The 14,681-nt window shown below is 56.2% G+C and overlaps 1 protein-coding gene across 2 annotated transcripts in view; it reads right to left on the reverse strand.

Annotated features, from left to right (window-relative positions):
• Window positions 1–799: 799 nt before the first annotated feature.
• ENTPD2 (ectonucleoside triphosphate diphosphohydrolase 2) overlaps window positions 800–14,681 on the reverse strand; it is a 46,090-nt gene continuing 32,208 nt past the window's right edge. The window contains exons 3-9 of one of the 2 annotated variants that reach the window (XR_010593616.1): window positions 14,374–14,524; window positions 12,787–12,946; window positions 10,706–10,933; window positions 9,375–9,644; window positions 8,876–8,995; window positions 6,158–6,483; window positions 800–4,291 (exon numbers count right to left, since the gene is read on the reverse strand). Coding sequence is in view for 1 of the 2 variants with exons in the window: in XM_005291435.5 (XP_005291492.2) it covers window positions 4,088–4,291; window positions 6,349–6,483; window positions 8,876–8,995; window positions 9,375–9,644; window positions 10,706–10,933; window positions 12,787–12,946; window positions 14,374–14,524 (1,268 nt within the window). In the remaining variant the exon portion in view is untranslated. The remainder of the gene's footprint in view (window positions 4,292–6,157; window positions 6,484–8,875; window positions 8,996–9,374; window positions 9,645–10,705; window positions 10,934–12,786; window positions 12,947–14,373; window positions 14,525–14,681) is intronic. The other variant, XM_005291435.5, reaches the window with a different exon arrangement.

Below are 14,681 nucleotides of genomic sequence, written 5' to 3' on the forward strand. Positions count from 1 at the left end.
TACCTGATGCTTCAGAGGAAGGCAAAAAATCCCCAGCATGTATCTGACCATTGTGCATGGGGAGGGCTGGGAGAGAAATTCCTTCCTGATCTCTGAAGGCAGCTGGTTGAAGACCTGAAGCATGAGATTGGGTTATAGTCATCATCTTAATCATAGAATATCAGGGTTGGGACCTCAGGAGGTCATCTAGTCCAACTCCCTGCTCAAAGCAGGACCAATACCCAGACAGATTTTTGCCCCAGATCCCTAAATGGCCCCTTCAAGGATTGAACTCACAACTCTAGGTTTAGCAGGCTAATGCTCAAACCACTGAGCTATCCTGCCAAGGGGCAAGTGTTCTGAGCATGGCGAGGGCAATGCAGAGCTTCCTGTTCTCTCCATGGCCAAGAAGGGAGGGTCCCATGCCCAAGTCCCACTCTGCCAGATGGGCAGCCACTTAGTTCTTCACAACTCCTCCCCCGCCCCTGGAGCTGCAAAGCCCTTTGTCCTCCCATGGCAAGGGCATCAGCCACCTCCATCCAATGCCCACTCTGTACCCCCTGGCTCACAGCTCCTTTCCCTGGCCCTGACGCACACGTCTGCCGTGGGCTCTCCAGGCGTTTGGTACCTTTGTGATGGATCATCTGTAACCCATGAAGACAATTTGCCCACGTCCTCTTAAGTAACAGTTAAGCACTTACCTGCCCCTCGTTGGCTCAGTGGCGCTTTCCAGAAGGAAGAGGATCTCTTGACAACTTTCTGGTCGACACTTGTTTGAAGGCAGCCCGGGTTTTAAAAAAAACAAACCAGACACACAACGTAACATTTCCATCTTGTTTTAATAAAGGTTTCATGAGCAAAAGGGTGGTAGAGGGCTTATTCCTTCACCCTCCCACTTCCCTGGTCCTTCTCGCGTGAACAGAGAGTGACAATACCCAAAGTCCAAAGGTGCAAACAATTTGATGTTTATTGGGGTGAACTTCCAGCAAGCTTAAATCCAAGTTCCTTTTTCCTTATTTTCAAATCCCAACTTACTTCCTCTTTGCTCCTAATTGATATAGTAATATTCTCAGCGATACGTGAGGATGTGACCGCACGCTTCCCAGCCTACGGCTGCCCCTGCTTCTTAGCCGAAGGCCTTAGCCTAAGAACAGGGCCTCAGACTGTCACAGTGAGAAAAGGCCCTTACGCAGGCAGACAATGATTTTGATTCTTTTATACCTTTATAACTAGCTAAGTGATAAACATATACCTACAGGCCTGAATATCTATATCCTAACAAAGGGAGGCGAACTGATGGAGTCAGGAAGGGGCAAGTAATCGCCCCACATTGGCTATCAGCCTCCCATTCTCCACTTCTCTTTGCTCAGCCAGCCCCGCTGTGTGGGTTTGTGCCGCAGAAGGGGGCCGTCTTCAAAGGAGGAGTAAAAGCACCCACAGCGTCCCCCCTCCTTTATAAAAGTAATCTACAGGAGTGAGCTGGACCAAGACTAAAACCCGCCAAGGAACACAGCCAGGCTGTCTGAGGAGCAGAGTCAAAGCTGGCTCTGTTCGTTAGGGGACAGTCATTGACGGGGACTCGCCCTCTCAACGGCTGGCCAGAGCCCCTGAGGAAAATGAACAGGTTTGTTAAAAAACACTCACTGTCCGTAAAAACAGGGTGTCCCTAGCAGGTATCCCATCGGGTCTGAACGGCACATTGGAAAAATCCACCCCGGGGTTTCAAGTAAAGAACTCTCTTGTCCTGAAGCTACGCCCAGAACAACGGCTGTCCAGTTGTCAAATCACAAGCCAGCTGCCTCCCTTCGTCTCACTGGATTGCTGAAAGGTGACAGCTAATGAGCTCACCGTTGGACAGCGCCATCTCCTCACCGGAAATGGGGCTGCGCCGGCGTGAGCCACAGAAGGACTCAAAATCAACCAGTGACTGAAAAGGTCTGAGGCAGAAAACTTGTTTCAGGAGTTCGCTGTAAAGTTGATTGAACTGGCCCTGGGCTGCCCAGCAGAATAAAGCTGTTTGAGAGCAAGCACCCACCTTTAGAGCAACCAAAGCCTAAATGCATCCTGGGATGTGGGTACCAAAAGGTGACGACTTCTTGGGCAAAAGATACAGAAGCGGAAAGTGAATTTTCGTAAAGCAGCAGGTGTCATTGCTTTAATCTGTGTGTAAACTAAAGCACCAGAGGAACTCGCAGGAATCCTGGCATTGGGCTGCAGTTTATCTCATTTTTGTTACATCTATTCGGGAATATTGGGAGAAACTTGAAATAACATTAAACGGTTTCACGCAGAGAGTGAGGTTCAGTGTGTGGTCTGAGCGTTCAGTATTCATAGATTTAGGGAGGAGATGGTTAGCTCTGGGTTATAAGTAGCCGGGAAGGCCATTTTGATTTAAATTGATTTTTGGTAACTAGGTGTCTAAACTTCCAACCAATAATAGCAGAATTATTGCTGGGTGTTTTGGAATATATCTTTCATTGTTGCTTAAATTGATTGGCATCTAACTGGACTGGCATCCCCACCATCTTAGTACTGAAATCACCTGCTTAGTGCACAGACTGAGGATATACACTTCTTAGTGGGATTATAGTTTGTGATAAATTCACCACTGTGTGATTATATTTAGTGTAAGTTCTTACTCTGCTGTGAGCGGCTCTTTCCATCCTGATAAATTTCAAGACGGTGACATTCTCTTCAAATTTTCAAATATTGACCTGGATTTTCTCAGCAGCAATTTCCTATTTTCTCTTCCAATTCTCTTTTTGATTGATAAAATAGATACCTTTCCAAAGAAGTCCCAGCTCTGGGCTTTGGCTGAGAACCCCGACGGAGGTGACACTGTCAGCTGAGCTCCCCAAAGGCACAACTATCAGTGTTCTACTGTCTCCACCCCACTACAGGTGTCTCGGGGTAGCTGCCCTTTAACAAAGTTTATTTCCCCTTTCATCTAAAATCCTCCCCTGGGTTTACATTGTTACGTTGTTTTTTGAGCATTAAAACACACAAATCCCTATTTGATCTTATCTGGAACTAAAGACAGACCCTCCCTGTCCCCAGGCTGATTAGGCTGGGGGTAGAAGGTTTGGGTCTCAACATGCCCTGGCCCGGTGTGTCTTAGCGGGCAGCTCAGAGAAGGTCTCAGGTCTCAGTGCTGTGCGAGGGAGCCCTGAGAATTTTCTCCATCACGCCAGGGGGCTGGTTTACGATGCTCCCTAAGGTACACAGGGGCCCCCTGTTGAATTACACACCTACTCAGGCTCTACCCCCACCCTTCATCTTGAAACTTCCCCCTGGGCAGGAAGGATTGGCTAGGAGCGGCGCCAATTGTAAACAAACAAAAGAGGCAAGGCAGAGTTGTGGTGCTAAGAGTGGAAGCCCCCCGGATTGTCAGAGCCTGTCGTGGGCAGCACTGCTCCGCAGAGATGGAGGGGCTTCCCAGGAGAGAGCCAAATACCACTGAGATCAATGGCCAAACTCCCAGAGACTTCCTGGAGGCTGTGATTTGGCCCTTGCTCAGGGAAGATAGTGCAGGTCCATGGATAACACCCAGGACCCCAAGTCACAAAATCCCTGGAAGGGACAGGACAGGGCTCCAGGCAGGGGGGCTGGAGGGAACAGCCTTCCACAGACGCTTAGGTAAGTAACCCTCTCCACCCTGAACCCCACCCCCTTGGATGTGAGTATAAAAACCTCCCTTCCTTTGCACTGAGCCAGTCGCCTGCTGGCTGCTGCTGTCCGTTTACTATGTGTCTGGTCTCCGTCCGGTGGCAGGCAAAGGAGGATGCCCCGGATCTGTCTGTCCAGGCTCTGATGCTGCTCCAGGGTGCACCAAAGGGGATGCACTAGGAAACCATTTACATTTGCTCCTCATGCAGCTCCCTGGGTGTCAGTTCTCCTCTTCTGTCCGCTTCTCCAGCTTCCAATCAGGGAGGAAAGAAAGGCAACAGGACTGGTTTCCCTCTGGGCTACAAACAGGCAGCGGGGAGGGACAGGGCCTCCAGGAAACGCTCACATCTGAAGTATGTTGGATGCTGGGCCGCCTGCCAGGATCAGTGGAGCTCACGTCAGCTCCAGGGAGCCACGTCGCTCGGCCTCTCCTGCCCCCGTCCTACATGGTGCGGTGCTGCTTGCCAGACCGGAGCAGGCAGAACGCTGTCCCCAGTGCCATCAGGATTACCGCCACGAAGAGGACGACGAGGACGACCCAGGAGCTGTAGTTCGCGCCCTTTTGGAAGCCCACTTCCTCAGCCGGGATCATGTTGGTGAGGTTCAGCATGTAGCCCAGGGCCCAGCCGATGGAAGTGTCCCCAGCCTGTGAAAACACCAAGACAAAGCAGCTCAGAGTCTTGTTAGTAACGATGCCTCATGAGGGTACGTCTACACTGCAGTCAGACACCTGCGGTGGGCCCCTGCCAGCTGACTCGGGGTAAGGGGCTCGGGCCAAGGGGTTGTTTCATTGAGGTGTAGACGTTCCGGCCTGAGCTCTGGGACCTTCCCACCTCGCTCCAGCCTGAGCCCAAACATCTACACCGCAGTTAGCTTCTTAGCCAGGGATCTGTGAGCCAGCTGGCACAGGCCAGCCGCGGGTGTCTAACTGTAGTGTGGACGTACCCTCAGAGGCTAGGAGTAGGAGCTGCAGTAGCAAAGGGAATCTCCCATTACCTTGTCTGTTTCCCCCGCTTCTACCGTGACCCTCTCCTGGTCTCTCTCATCATCATCATCATCAATTCTTAGCCCTCGCTCATCCTGAGATCTCGAAAGGCTTCACAACGGTGGGCAAAGACCAGCTGCGTTGTCAAGGTGGGGCAACGGGAGGCCCAGAGGAGCTGTGACTCCCAGCAAGCCAGTGAGATGACTAGAACCCAGGCGCCCCCGTCCTTTGCTCCATTCCCAGGACCCTGCTACCTTTAGGCAACAGAACGAAGCAGTTCTGGAGCCCAGTGCACAGCCCTGCACTCGGTTACTACCATCCTGGCAGTGCCTGAGGACTAACGGGAATGCGTGGAACAGAGCCGCTGGTGCTGCTCCTGGGCGGGGCTCCTCCTTGCGCCCTGCTCCCCATGCAGTGCTGCCGGTTTTCTTCGCCCCTGCGGTCTGTTTACAGAGGAACTGGGCTCAGCCAGATCCCGATCTTTTTTACACCAGCGTAAATCCAGTGTAACTCCACTGATCTCAGTAGAGCCACTCCTGATTTACACCAGAGTAACTGAGATCGGAATCTGGGCCGAGTTTACATTCTCCCTAGTCAGGAGTTATTTTCTCCCTGGGAAAGGGCTGCGTGAAGTTCAGCCCAATGTGGCCTGTTCCCCCCAAGGCTAAGGAGGTGTTTAAGAAGGTATGAATGGCCAGACTGGGTCAGACCATGGTCCATGTAGCCCAGTGTCCTGTCTCCAACAGTGGCCAGTCACCGAGCTTCAGGGGGAGTGAACAGAACAGAGCAGTTCTTGAGAGATCCACCCCTGTCACCTAGCCCCAGGTTCTGGCAGAGGTTAGGGTCACCCTAAGCATGGGGCTATATCCCTGACCATCCTGGATAACAGCCATTGATAGGCCTGTCCTCCGTGAACTGATCTAGTTCTTTTTGGAACCCAGTTATACTTTTGGCCATCACAACATTCCCTGGCAGTGAGTTCCACAGGTTAACTGTGTGTCGTGTGATAAAGTCCTTCCTCTTGTTCGTATTAAACCTGCTGCCTGTTAATTTCATCCGGCGACCCCTGGTTTTTGTATTGTGGGAAAGGGTAAATAACACTTCTCTAGTCATTTTCTCCTCACCATTCACGATTTTAAAGACCTCTATCATATCCCGCCTTAGTCATCTCTTCAAAAACGAACAGCCCTAATCCTTTTAATCTCTCCTCAGACGGAAGCTGTTCCACACCCCTGATTATCTTTGCTGCCCTTCTCTGAACCTTTTCCAATTCTCCTGTGTCCTTTCTGAGATGGGGCGATCAGAACCGCACACAGTATTCATGGATTTATGAGGTGGCGTGGTGATATTTACTGTCTTATTTTCTATCTCTTTCCTAACCACCACGAACATTCCATCAGCCTTTCTGCTGCTCGGAAGTTTTCCGAGAACCATCCACAATGGCCCATTGGCCGTTTCTCCTCCTCTGAGGCATCTTCTCCAGCTCACAGAGTGAGCAAAAGCAAAAACCAAAAGCAACCGTCTGACCTGGGCACCCGTCAGGATCCCTGTCCCTGCGAAAAGCCTTTAGTCGAGTTCATTTCCTGCCGGGATCCTGGCAAAACCCATCAGACTAGGGCGTCCCCATGTCCTATGTTGGCAAACAATGACAGACACGGACAGATGTTGCATGGCAGAGCCCGGCTAATGGCAGGACCCCATCTGGGCCGAATACCAACCTTTTTCTGGAAGGCGATGTTGGGGAAAGAGCTCTGATCGAAGCGATAGCCCTTGGTGATCAGCAGATAAACAAAGTTGGCAACCGCACAGTAATCTGGCAACCACTTCTCCTGCTCTGGGGCTTTTAGCCGCAGCTGGGCACCATGGGCAGGGAAGAAAGAGAGGACAGAAAGAAAAGAGATGAGTCCTCCCTGCTCTGGCCCATCAGAATCCGGTTATAGACCCTTCGCAGGGAGGGGGACGGGGAGGCGCAGGGAAGCTGCAATTACACCCTTCTCCCACCAGGGGGTGCTGCAGCCTCAGGGCAGCGGGCTCATGGGCAGGAGCAGACAGCCGGGGAGTGGGAGGGGGCAGAGGCTGCTCTCCTCACAGCACCCTGCCCATGGGGCCAGGTGAGGAGGCACAGGCAGGGCCGGTGCTACCATTAAGGCGAACTAGGCGGTTGCCTAGGGTGCCAAGATTTGGGGGCGCCAAAAAGCGGTGCCCCCAATTTCCCCCCTGCGGCAGCTCCCCACCCCCCCGGCCCGGGGAGCCACGCGGCAGCTCCCCACCCCACCTCACCTCTACTCCGCCTCCTCCCCGAGTATGCCGCCCCCGCTCTAATTCTCCTCCCCTCCCAGGCTTGCGGCGCCAAACAGCTGATTGGCACCGCAAGCCTGGGAGGCGGGAGAAGTGGAGCAGCAACGGCGTGCTTGGGGAGGGGGTGTAGCAGAGGTGAGCTGGGGTGGGGAGCTGCCGCACGTCTCCGTGGGCCGGGGGGGTGGGGAGCTGCCGGGGGAGGGGGTGCCTCAGGGTGGGTGCGGGGAGCTGCCGCGGGGGGGCGCCTCAGGGCAGGGGGGGAGCTGCCATGGGGGGGGCGCCTAAGGGCGGGGGGGGGCGGGGAGCTGCCGCAGGGCTGGGGGGGGGCGCAAGGTGGGTGCGAAACTTCCTTGCACCGGCTCTGGGCACAGGATATGTGGGGTGGGGCGGACGGACAGAGCGGGGCACACAGAGTGCTGGGGGGGGTCACACAGATGGGTTCAAAAGGGCTACTCGGGGGGGACAGACTGGGGCAGGGACACAGGAGCTAGTGGGTGACAATATTGAGCCAGGGGCTGCATGGGCGTGGGGGTGCAGGGTCACATGGGGACTAGGGTTGCCAACTCTAATCACACAAACCCAAACACCATTGTCCCGCCCCCTGCCCCACCTCTTCCCCACAGCCATGCCCCTGCCCCGCCTCTTCTCTGATGCCCCACCCCCCCACCTCCTCCTCTCCCTCCCTCCATCACTCACTCTCCCCCACCCTCACTCACTTTCACCGGGCTGGGGCAGGGGGTTGGAGTGCGGGAGTGGGTGCAGGCTCTGGGTTTGGGGTATGGGGCCGAGGGGTTCAGAGTGTGGGAGGGGGTTCCGGGCTGACCCTGGGGGAAGGGGTTGGGGTGCAGAAGGAGGTGTGGGCTCTGGGAGGGAGTTTGGGCGCGGGAGGGGGTGTGGGGTGTCGGCTCTGGGAGGGAGTTTGGGTGCTGGCTCTGGGCTGGGGCAGGGCGTTGGGGTGTGGGAGGGGGTGCGGGCTCTGGGCTGGGGCAGGGGATGGGGGTGAGGGGGTTGGCATTTACCTCAGGCAGCTCTCGAAAGCAACCAGCACATCTGTCTAGCAGTGGCTCCTAGGTGGTGGGGCCAGGGGTCTTCGTGCACTGCCCCAGCCCACAGGCACCGCCCCTGCAGCTTCCATTGGCTGCAGTTCCCTGGCCAATGAGAGCTGCGGAGTCAGCGCTCGAGGGAGCCTGCCTTCACCCTGCTGCACTGCCGGACTTTTAGCATCTAAAATCTCCCAGTTTGGCATCAGTCGCCTCCGGGAGATAGGGCCTGATTCCAGGAGACTCCTGGCAAAACTGGGAGGGTTGGCAACCCTAGTGGGGACAGGCGGTAGTGGGGGTGCAGGGACACATGGGGATGGGAGGAGTGGGGGAGGCTGAGTGTGGGTGCAGGGTCACATGGGGACATGAGGGGCGTGGGGGTGCATGGACACAAAGGGATGGGAGGAGTGGAGGGGTCTGAGTGGGAGTGAAAGGACACATGGGCTCCTCCCCCATCTGACCTGGGGCTGCCAGGTGAGGAGGAGGCACCGAGCCAGCCTGGCCACAATGCGGCAGGGGGAGGAGGTGGAGCAGCGCAATCTGGAACCGCTGCCTCTCTGCTCAGCCATCAGCCAGCTGCCCACGTCCACCCATGCCCGTGTGGTGCTGCTGCTGCTCCCTGGCCCGCCACTTCGGGTGAACCCCAACAGGCAGGGGATGGAGCTGGCCACCGGGGACCCAGTCTGTGGTGGGCCACACATTGAGCCACGGTGGGCACCAGGTTGGGATCTGGGGGAGGCAGGGGGGAGAGGGAGAGAGAGATGGAAGGGACTTGCCCCCAGAGGAATTCTGAGATCTGTCCCGTATTTTCGAAATTCCCACTATTGCAGTAGGGCTGCCAACATCGTGACATCCCAGCCCAGTCCTGGCAGCCATTAGACTAGCCCTCTGCTGCCAGGGCACTCACCTCGGGCCATTCGGCACTGCAGATGGCGTCAGCAGCAGTGTTAAGGTCAGCTGGCGAGGCCACACGTCTCTTCATCACTGTCTGGATAAAATCCACCGTGTAGAAAAAGGCAGAGAAGGCCTGATGCCGGGGAGAGAGGAGGTGAGAAAGCAGAAGCTCACTAGCACAGCCCTCAATTTCCCTGCTAGGACACAAAGGCAGGGCTTGTTGAGTCAATGTGGGAGCCGAGTTTGGGGTATATTTCATCTCACCCCCAGGGGGCAGCACTCTTGCTGCTAACCATTGCGCTGAGCATACCAAGGCCCCATTCCCATTCTAGCAACCTCCTTGCATCTAGAGCCTAATTCTCCAGCTGCAGGATAGAAGGGAATCCCATAGAATTCAGTAGGAGACTCGGGCTCCAGGGCTCTGGGCTGCCCCATGCACAATACCCTGGAGCCGGCACTAAACGTCAGAGGCTGCCGGCTGCCCACTAGACCTGGAACCTCGGGACACTTACAATGAAGTTTCCCGAAAGGCCGGGCTGGAAAACCCCGTCGAAGGAGCAGCGGGTGAAGCTGCAGCTGGTGAAGCTGAAGAGACTGTCCACGTGCAGGAGGCACTGGGCTGTGTCCCCGGATCCGCTCATGTTGATGGTACGTTGGGGATCGTAGCCGTCAGGCTTCTCAGCTGCCGTGCAGGGAGAGTCGTAGACCTCTTGGAGTTTCAAGTTCCTTTGGTAGCCTTTGGGCCAGCAGGGGTTGGACACGCTTGTTTTGTAGCCGTCAGCCTGTTGAGGAAGGAAAAGGCACCACACAAGCCTGTCTTAGTCTGCAGTTACCACAGCCATGAGGCGGTATAGGCCAGGCAGTGCAGTGTAGCGGGTGGAGTCAAGGACTGGCATTCAGAAACACCGCCCCTCAGATCTGCCCCAGACCCACCGTGCGTCATTGTGAACCAATCATGTCCCTGCTGCGTGCCTCAGTTTCCCCATCTGTCAAACACGGGGATCCCCCCACACAGGGGCTGCAAGGTTTCACTAGTGTCCACTGCTGTCTCCCCAGGCAGGGAGGTGGCAGCTCAGCCCAGGAAGATGAGTAGCTCGTAACTGGCACAGCCTGTGCTGGCAACAAAGAGCAGCGGGGAGGAGACCTGGCTTTCCTGAGGGGTCCGTTCAAAAGCACCAAAGGAGTTTAACTAACGTGCGTGATGTGAAACGTGCGCCAGGCTCTGCATCACCACCAATTGCATGGGGGAGGCTGCAGAGCACGTTTGAAATTCCCAGACTTTTGAAACCCCCAGGTTCAAACCCCGTGAAGGGAGCTCAGCCTCCATCCTTGGGAGGGCGATAACAGAGCCGCGGGCATTTCCTAGCGCTCGGGGAGGTGGAGCTCCTCCAGCGATGGGAAAAGCCCTTCTGGTCGCTGTCGTGTGCGTCTGCACTAGGGTGCCCGACCTATGCTGCTGCAGCGCCCGTAGGGTGCACCCAGCTGAGCCCGCCCTGCTCTGTCGGGAATTCTGGGCCCCTTAGCATGGGTTGTAACAGGCTGGGCTCACCCCGGTGCCCTTGACTCCCTGCTAACGAGCTGCCGTTCACTACAGCTGCTCCAGGTTGGGGACACGTGGGGATCAGGGGGGAGAGGATCAGAACGTGCTCCAGAGTGGGGCAACCACCCTCCCTGCTCTTTCCAAAGCACCTGGTGACCTGAACCTGGAGCCCTGTGTGTAGCAGCCTGGCTGGGAACGTGATGCGGGGGGCTGGTGGTTGAGGAGGGAGGGGGATGAATGCTGGGAGCTCGGCCCTGCAGGCCATCGAGGAGAGCCCGCTGGGGCAGAGCCAGGCCTCCGTACCTTCATGACCTTGGAGAGCACCCTCCTGAGGATCTGGTCCCTGCCGTAACACAGGAAGCTGTGGGTGTACACCTTGTACGTCTGCCCGTAGAGCCGCAGCATCACTCCGTTCTGGGGGTCCTCAATCGGGTCCTGGGTTTCAAAGGTGATCTGGGTAGAGGCTCCCCCCAAGTCCATGGCCCCCAACGTGGGTTTCTTTGGCCGGAACCACTGCCCGATCCAGCCGTACTGTGGGGAGGGGGAACAGAAGCAAAGTCAGAGAGACGGTTAATTGCGAGACACCCCCAGCCTTGGCTTAGTCCATGCAGAACGCCCGTCCGCTCTTGGCTGCCGTCAGAACAACATGCCAGGACTAGAGTAGCACAACGATCCACGCGGGGCCCGATCCTGCACCCGCTGGCAGCGCTCCCCCCCAGTGCTTCCAGCAGCAAACCAGCAGGGCACAGTCTAGTGAGGTGCGAGCTCTGTCCACTCTCACTGACCTCTCTCGTGGGGAGGGGTCTCAGCACCCTGCCGCCATGGGGCGCAATAGCTTGCTTTGGACACAAGAACCCCAAGAGGTCATTCTGCCTAAGGCTGGGGCCAGGCAACAGGATTGGCGAGGCATTCGGCGAGTCCCGTGCAGCTGGTACGTGTCACTGCAGGACACTCAGTCGCGCCCGTTCGGCTCCCGTTGAAGGCAGCAGGAGCTGCATGCATGCAGCAGGAGGACAGTTTGATCCCAGCAGGTTCCTACCCTCTACCTACACTGCACCTCCATGGCTGAGCCTACAGCGCGTGCTGGGTACTCCCCCTGCTCCCTAACTGCAGCTCCAGAGTGGACGGAGCAGTCTCCGGGCACGAAGCTGACCCCAGTTTTCCTTGCTGAACTGGCGAGGGAGCCCTCTGCATTTCCACCCAGGTCAAGACGGACGCTGCATGAACAGATCCACCATGGGCTTTGTTAAAAGCAGCCTCCAGATTCCCTTGGGCGCTGGAGAGAATCAGTCGCAGCTGGGGACTGAATGAGACCAATGCTGGGAAGGTGGAAGAAAAACACAGCTTTGCAAAGGGGCCTGTACCCGATTGAGATGAATGAGGCCCATCAACAGGGAGTAACAGACACCCCCCCACCTACACACCAGCCTTGTAAGAGCCATGCGCATGGCAGTTACTGCAAGAACCCTGCACCCCAGGGAACGGCTGAATCCCAGCTGGCCTGCTATTAAACTAAGCACAGGTGGGTGAAGAGCCAAGAACAATGCACCGAAACACAACGCTTCCTGCAGGTTTTAGATCTGCATGTCAATTCAAGAGACAAACCACCACCAAAGAACAGAAAAAACCCTCTGATTCCTTTCCCCGGTCTCCTGCCCTGACTGGCCGTCTCACTCGGTCTCGGTTTTCCCTTCCATCCAGCCCCTGTGTTCACTGCTAGGATCAGGTCCCACTGTTCTCCTTGAGGCTGGCTGGAGACCTGGGCTCTTTGCTACTTCTATACAGCAAACCCAGGCCATGCTCAACAGCATCCCTAGCTAGGTTTTTAGCCAGTTGCCCATGACCGCGGTATCTGACCGACACGTAGAGCCATTCAGCTCGCTTGGGTGTCTGAACAACAGCTGCTGTTGGCCAGTAACATTAATAACACCTGGCACTCTGAGAGGCTTCTAACACGCAGCTCTGCTCATGCGCTATGGAGAAGTGGCAGCATTAAAAAGGCTCCAGACCGCGAGCATGTGTCAGACCCTCTGCTTGAGACCACCTCAAAAGCTTGTGCTGTTGACAGGGCTTTGGCGTTCTCACCTCAGTGCAGTGAATGCGGGAGCAGGGGGTACGTTCACATCTCTGGCCCAGTGGTCTCCACAAAGCAGAAGTCTCTCAGCAGCACCCTGCCTATACAAGGGACGAGGTAGTTGCTTTTAAAGGGGAAAACCTAGGCCCTAGGTGATGAGGCAGCCATGGAGAAATGGGCTGTTTCTCTTCCCCGCTATGCCAGCTACCTGTGTGGGGTAGACAGGCTTGCAGGCCAATGATGGGGGGAGCCCATGTCGGGATGGCCATTGGAAAGTACCGTCCTAGGAAGCCAATCCTGCTGGACATACCTTGATGAAGTTCTCCAGGAGATAGTTAGCGGTGACCCAGCCAAACACCCCCTCGTCTTCACCCGACAGAATTTTTGCCCCCCGAAAGTCAAAGGGGTACGACTTCAGCGTCGAGGTCACTGCGCTGAGGACTCTGTCTGAGGCCTCGGCGTCAGTGAGGCTACGGGAGACACAAAGCAATGCTTCAATGCGAGAGAAAAGAGGCAAATGTCTGCACCCCGGGGATCAAACCATGAGCCACTCCCCAGAGCACCCAGCACAGTCAGGGCCGTGGAACGCGGGGCAAAGGGAGACAGCTCTGCCACCTCCCTCCCTCAGAGGGCAATGAAAGGCAATGGTTATTCTAACGCCTGGCACAGCTATGGCATACGAGGGACCGAGTAGGGCTGCTACTAATGCCAATGAGCGTCAGATAGGAAGGGAACTAAGTAAGCATCCTTTCAGCAATCCAGGAAAAAGGCTGCCCGAGCCCCCTCCGACATTGAAACTGGCCACTGCACGGGGCTTAGGTGGGACTTAAGTATCAGACCTGTAGCTGTCACTCTGCACCGGGCTGAACTAGTCACAGAACTGGAGGGTCTCTACGTTTCTACACAGGACCCAAGCCACAAAATCTCAGTTCAGTTTCTTCTCCCCAGTCCAGCACAGAAGGCTGAGTGAGACCCTCAGCTGGACTATTGCTTGCGGTGGTCATCAGTAGCCAGCAGTCCCTCCTGCCCACATCACAGACAGGCACCAGCCGGGGTCTTGTCATTGCTGGCAGGCGTTCTACATCTACCTCTGCTGTTGCTGCCTGGGCAGTGCCCTTGCTGCGTTTGAGAAGGGTGGGCAGAAGCATTGACTCATAAGCCTGCATTGGCCAGAGAAGGTTCATTCCTTCTTTCCTGTGAGCCATGCTTAGCTGGGCTTCTTGCTTGGGTGGGGACATGTGGTTCCCCAATCAGTGCAGGTCTAATGCAGGATATTTATCCTGCCTTGGACAAGGTGACCCAGGGCCCAGGTAGGGCTGGGGGACTCACGAGGAAAAGGAGCACTTGCTACTCCACCCAGCTTCCCCTTACAGGAAAGGGGAGGTGGAGGACTTTGGGCTGCTCTGGCCTATTCTCCACACCAGCCTTCCCAGCCAATAGAGCAACAGATCTAACCCCTCCGGGGTTCATTTGCAATAACGTAGAACGTGCACTTTGTAGGATTTTATGGAGGCGAAAACCCAGGGACATATTTGGATCAAAACATTTTTATAGGGGTGATAAACCCTCCTGCACCAGGGCAGGTCCAACCTGTAACTTCCCGGGTCAGGAAGAAACTTCTCCTATGGGCCAGTTATTCCATTAATGTCCACTGGGGGGCTCCCTGCCCCTTCTCAGGAAGTTGAGGGGCTTGGGCGGTTGGAGACAAGGCGCTGAGCCAGATGGACCCTGGGTGACAATTCACATGTTCCCGTGCTCAGCCGCGCCTCTGCGGGCAACAGGGCACAGGTGGAAGAGTTTAACCCAAGACCATCCCCTTTAAAGACCACAGCCCTGGCCTGGCTCTGGCCCTGGCAAGAGGGAGGGGGTTTGACAGCAGGTGACAGCAAAAGCTCACTTCAGCAGCCTCATGCCAGCGGTGGCCCCCAGGTAGAGGGGGGTGAGTGGATGCCTTTCCTTGGGGACGTCGCTCACAGCCTGGTCGAGACACTGCTTGAGGCTCTTGCCGGCGGCCGGGGGGTTCTCTGCGTAGCTGGAGATCCCACCACCTGCGGGCGAGATGAAAACGAGCGTCGGTCTCTGGCCGCTCGGTCCAGGGGCTGAGGAACCGGGGAGCCGTCCTGAGCACCAGCAAATGCCAGGTGGGGAAGGGAGTGCGGGGATGGAGAGCGACTGTGGCTGTAATCGGCCAGCTGCCCCAGAGGC

The sequence above is a fragment of the Chrysemys picta genome, chromosome 18 (assembly GCF_011386835.1).
Source record: "Chrysemys picta bellii isolate R12L10 chromosome 18, ASM1138683v2, whole genome shotgun sequence".
NCBI classification, from domain to species: domain Eukaryota; kingdom Metazoa; phylum Chordata; order Testudines; family Emydidae; genus Chrysemys; species Chrysemys picta.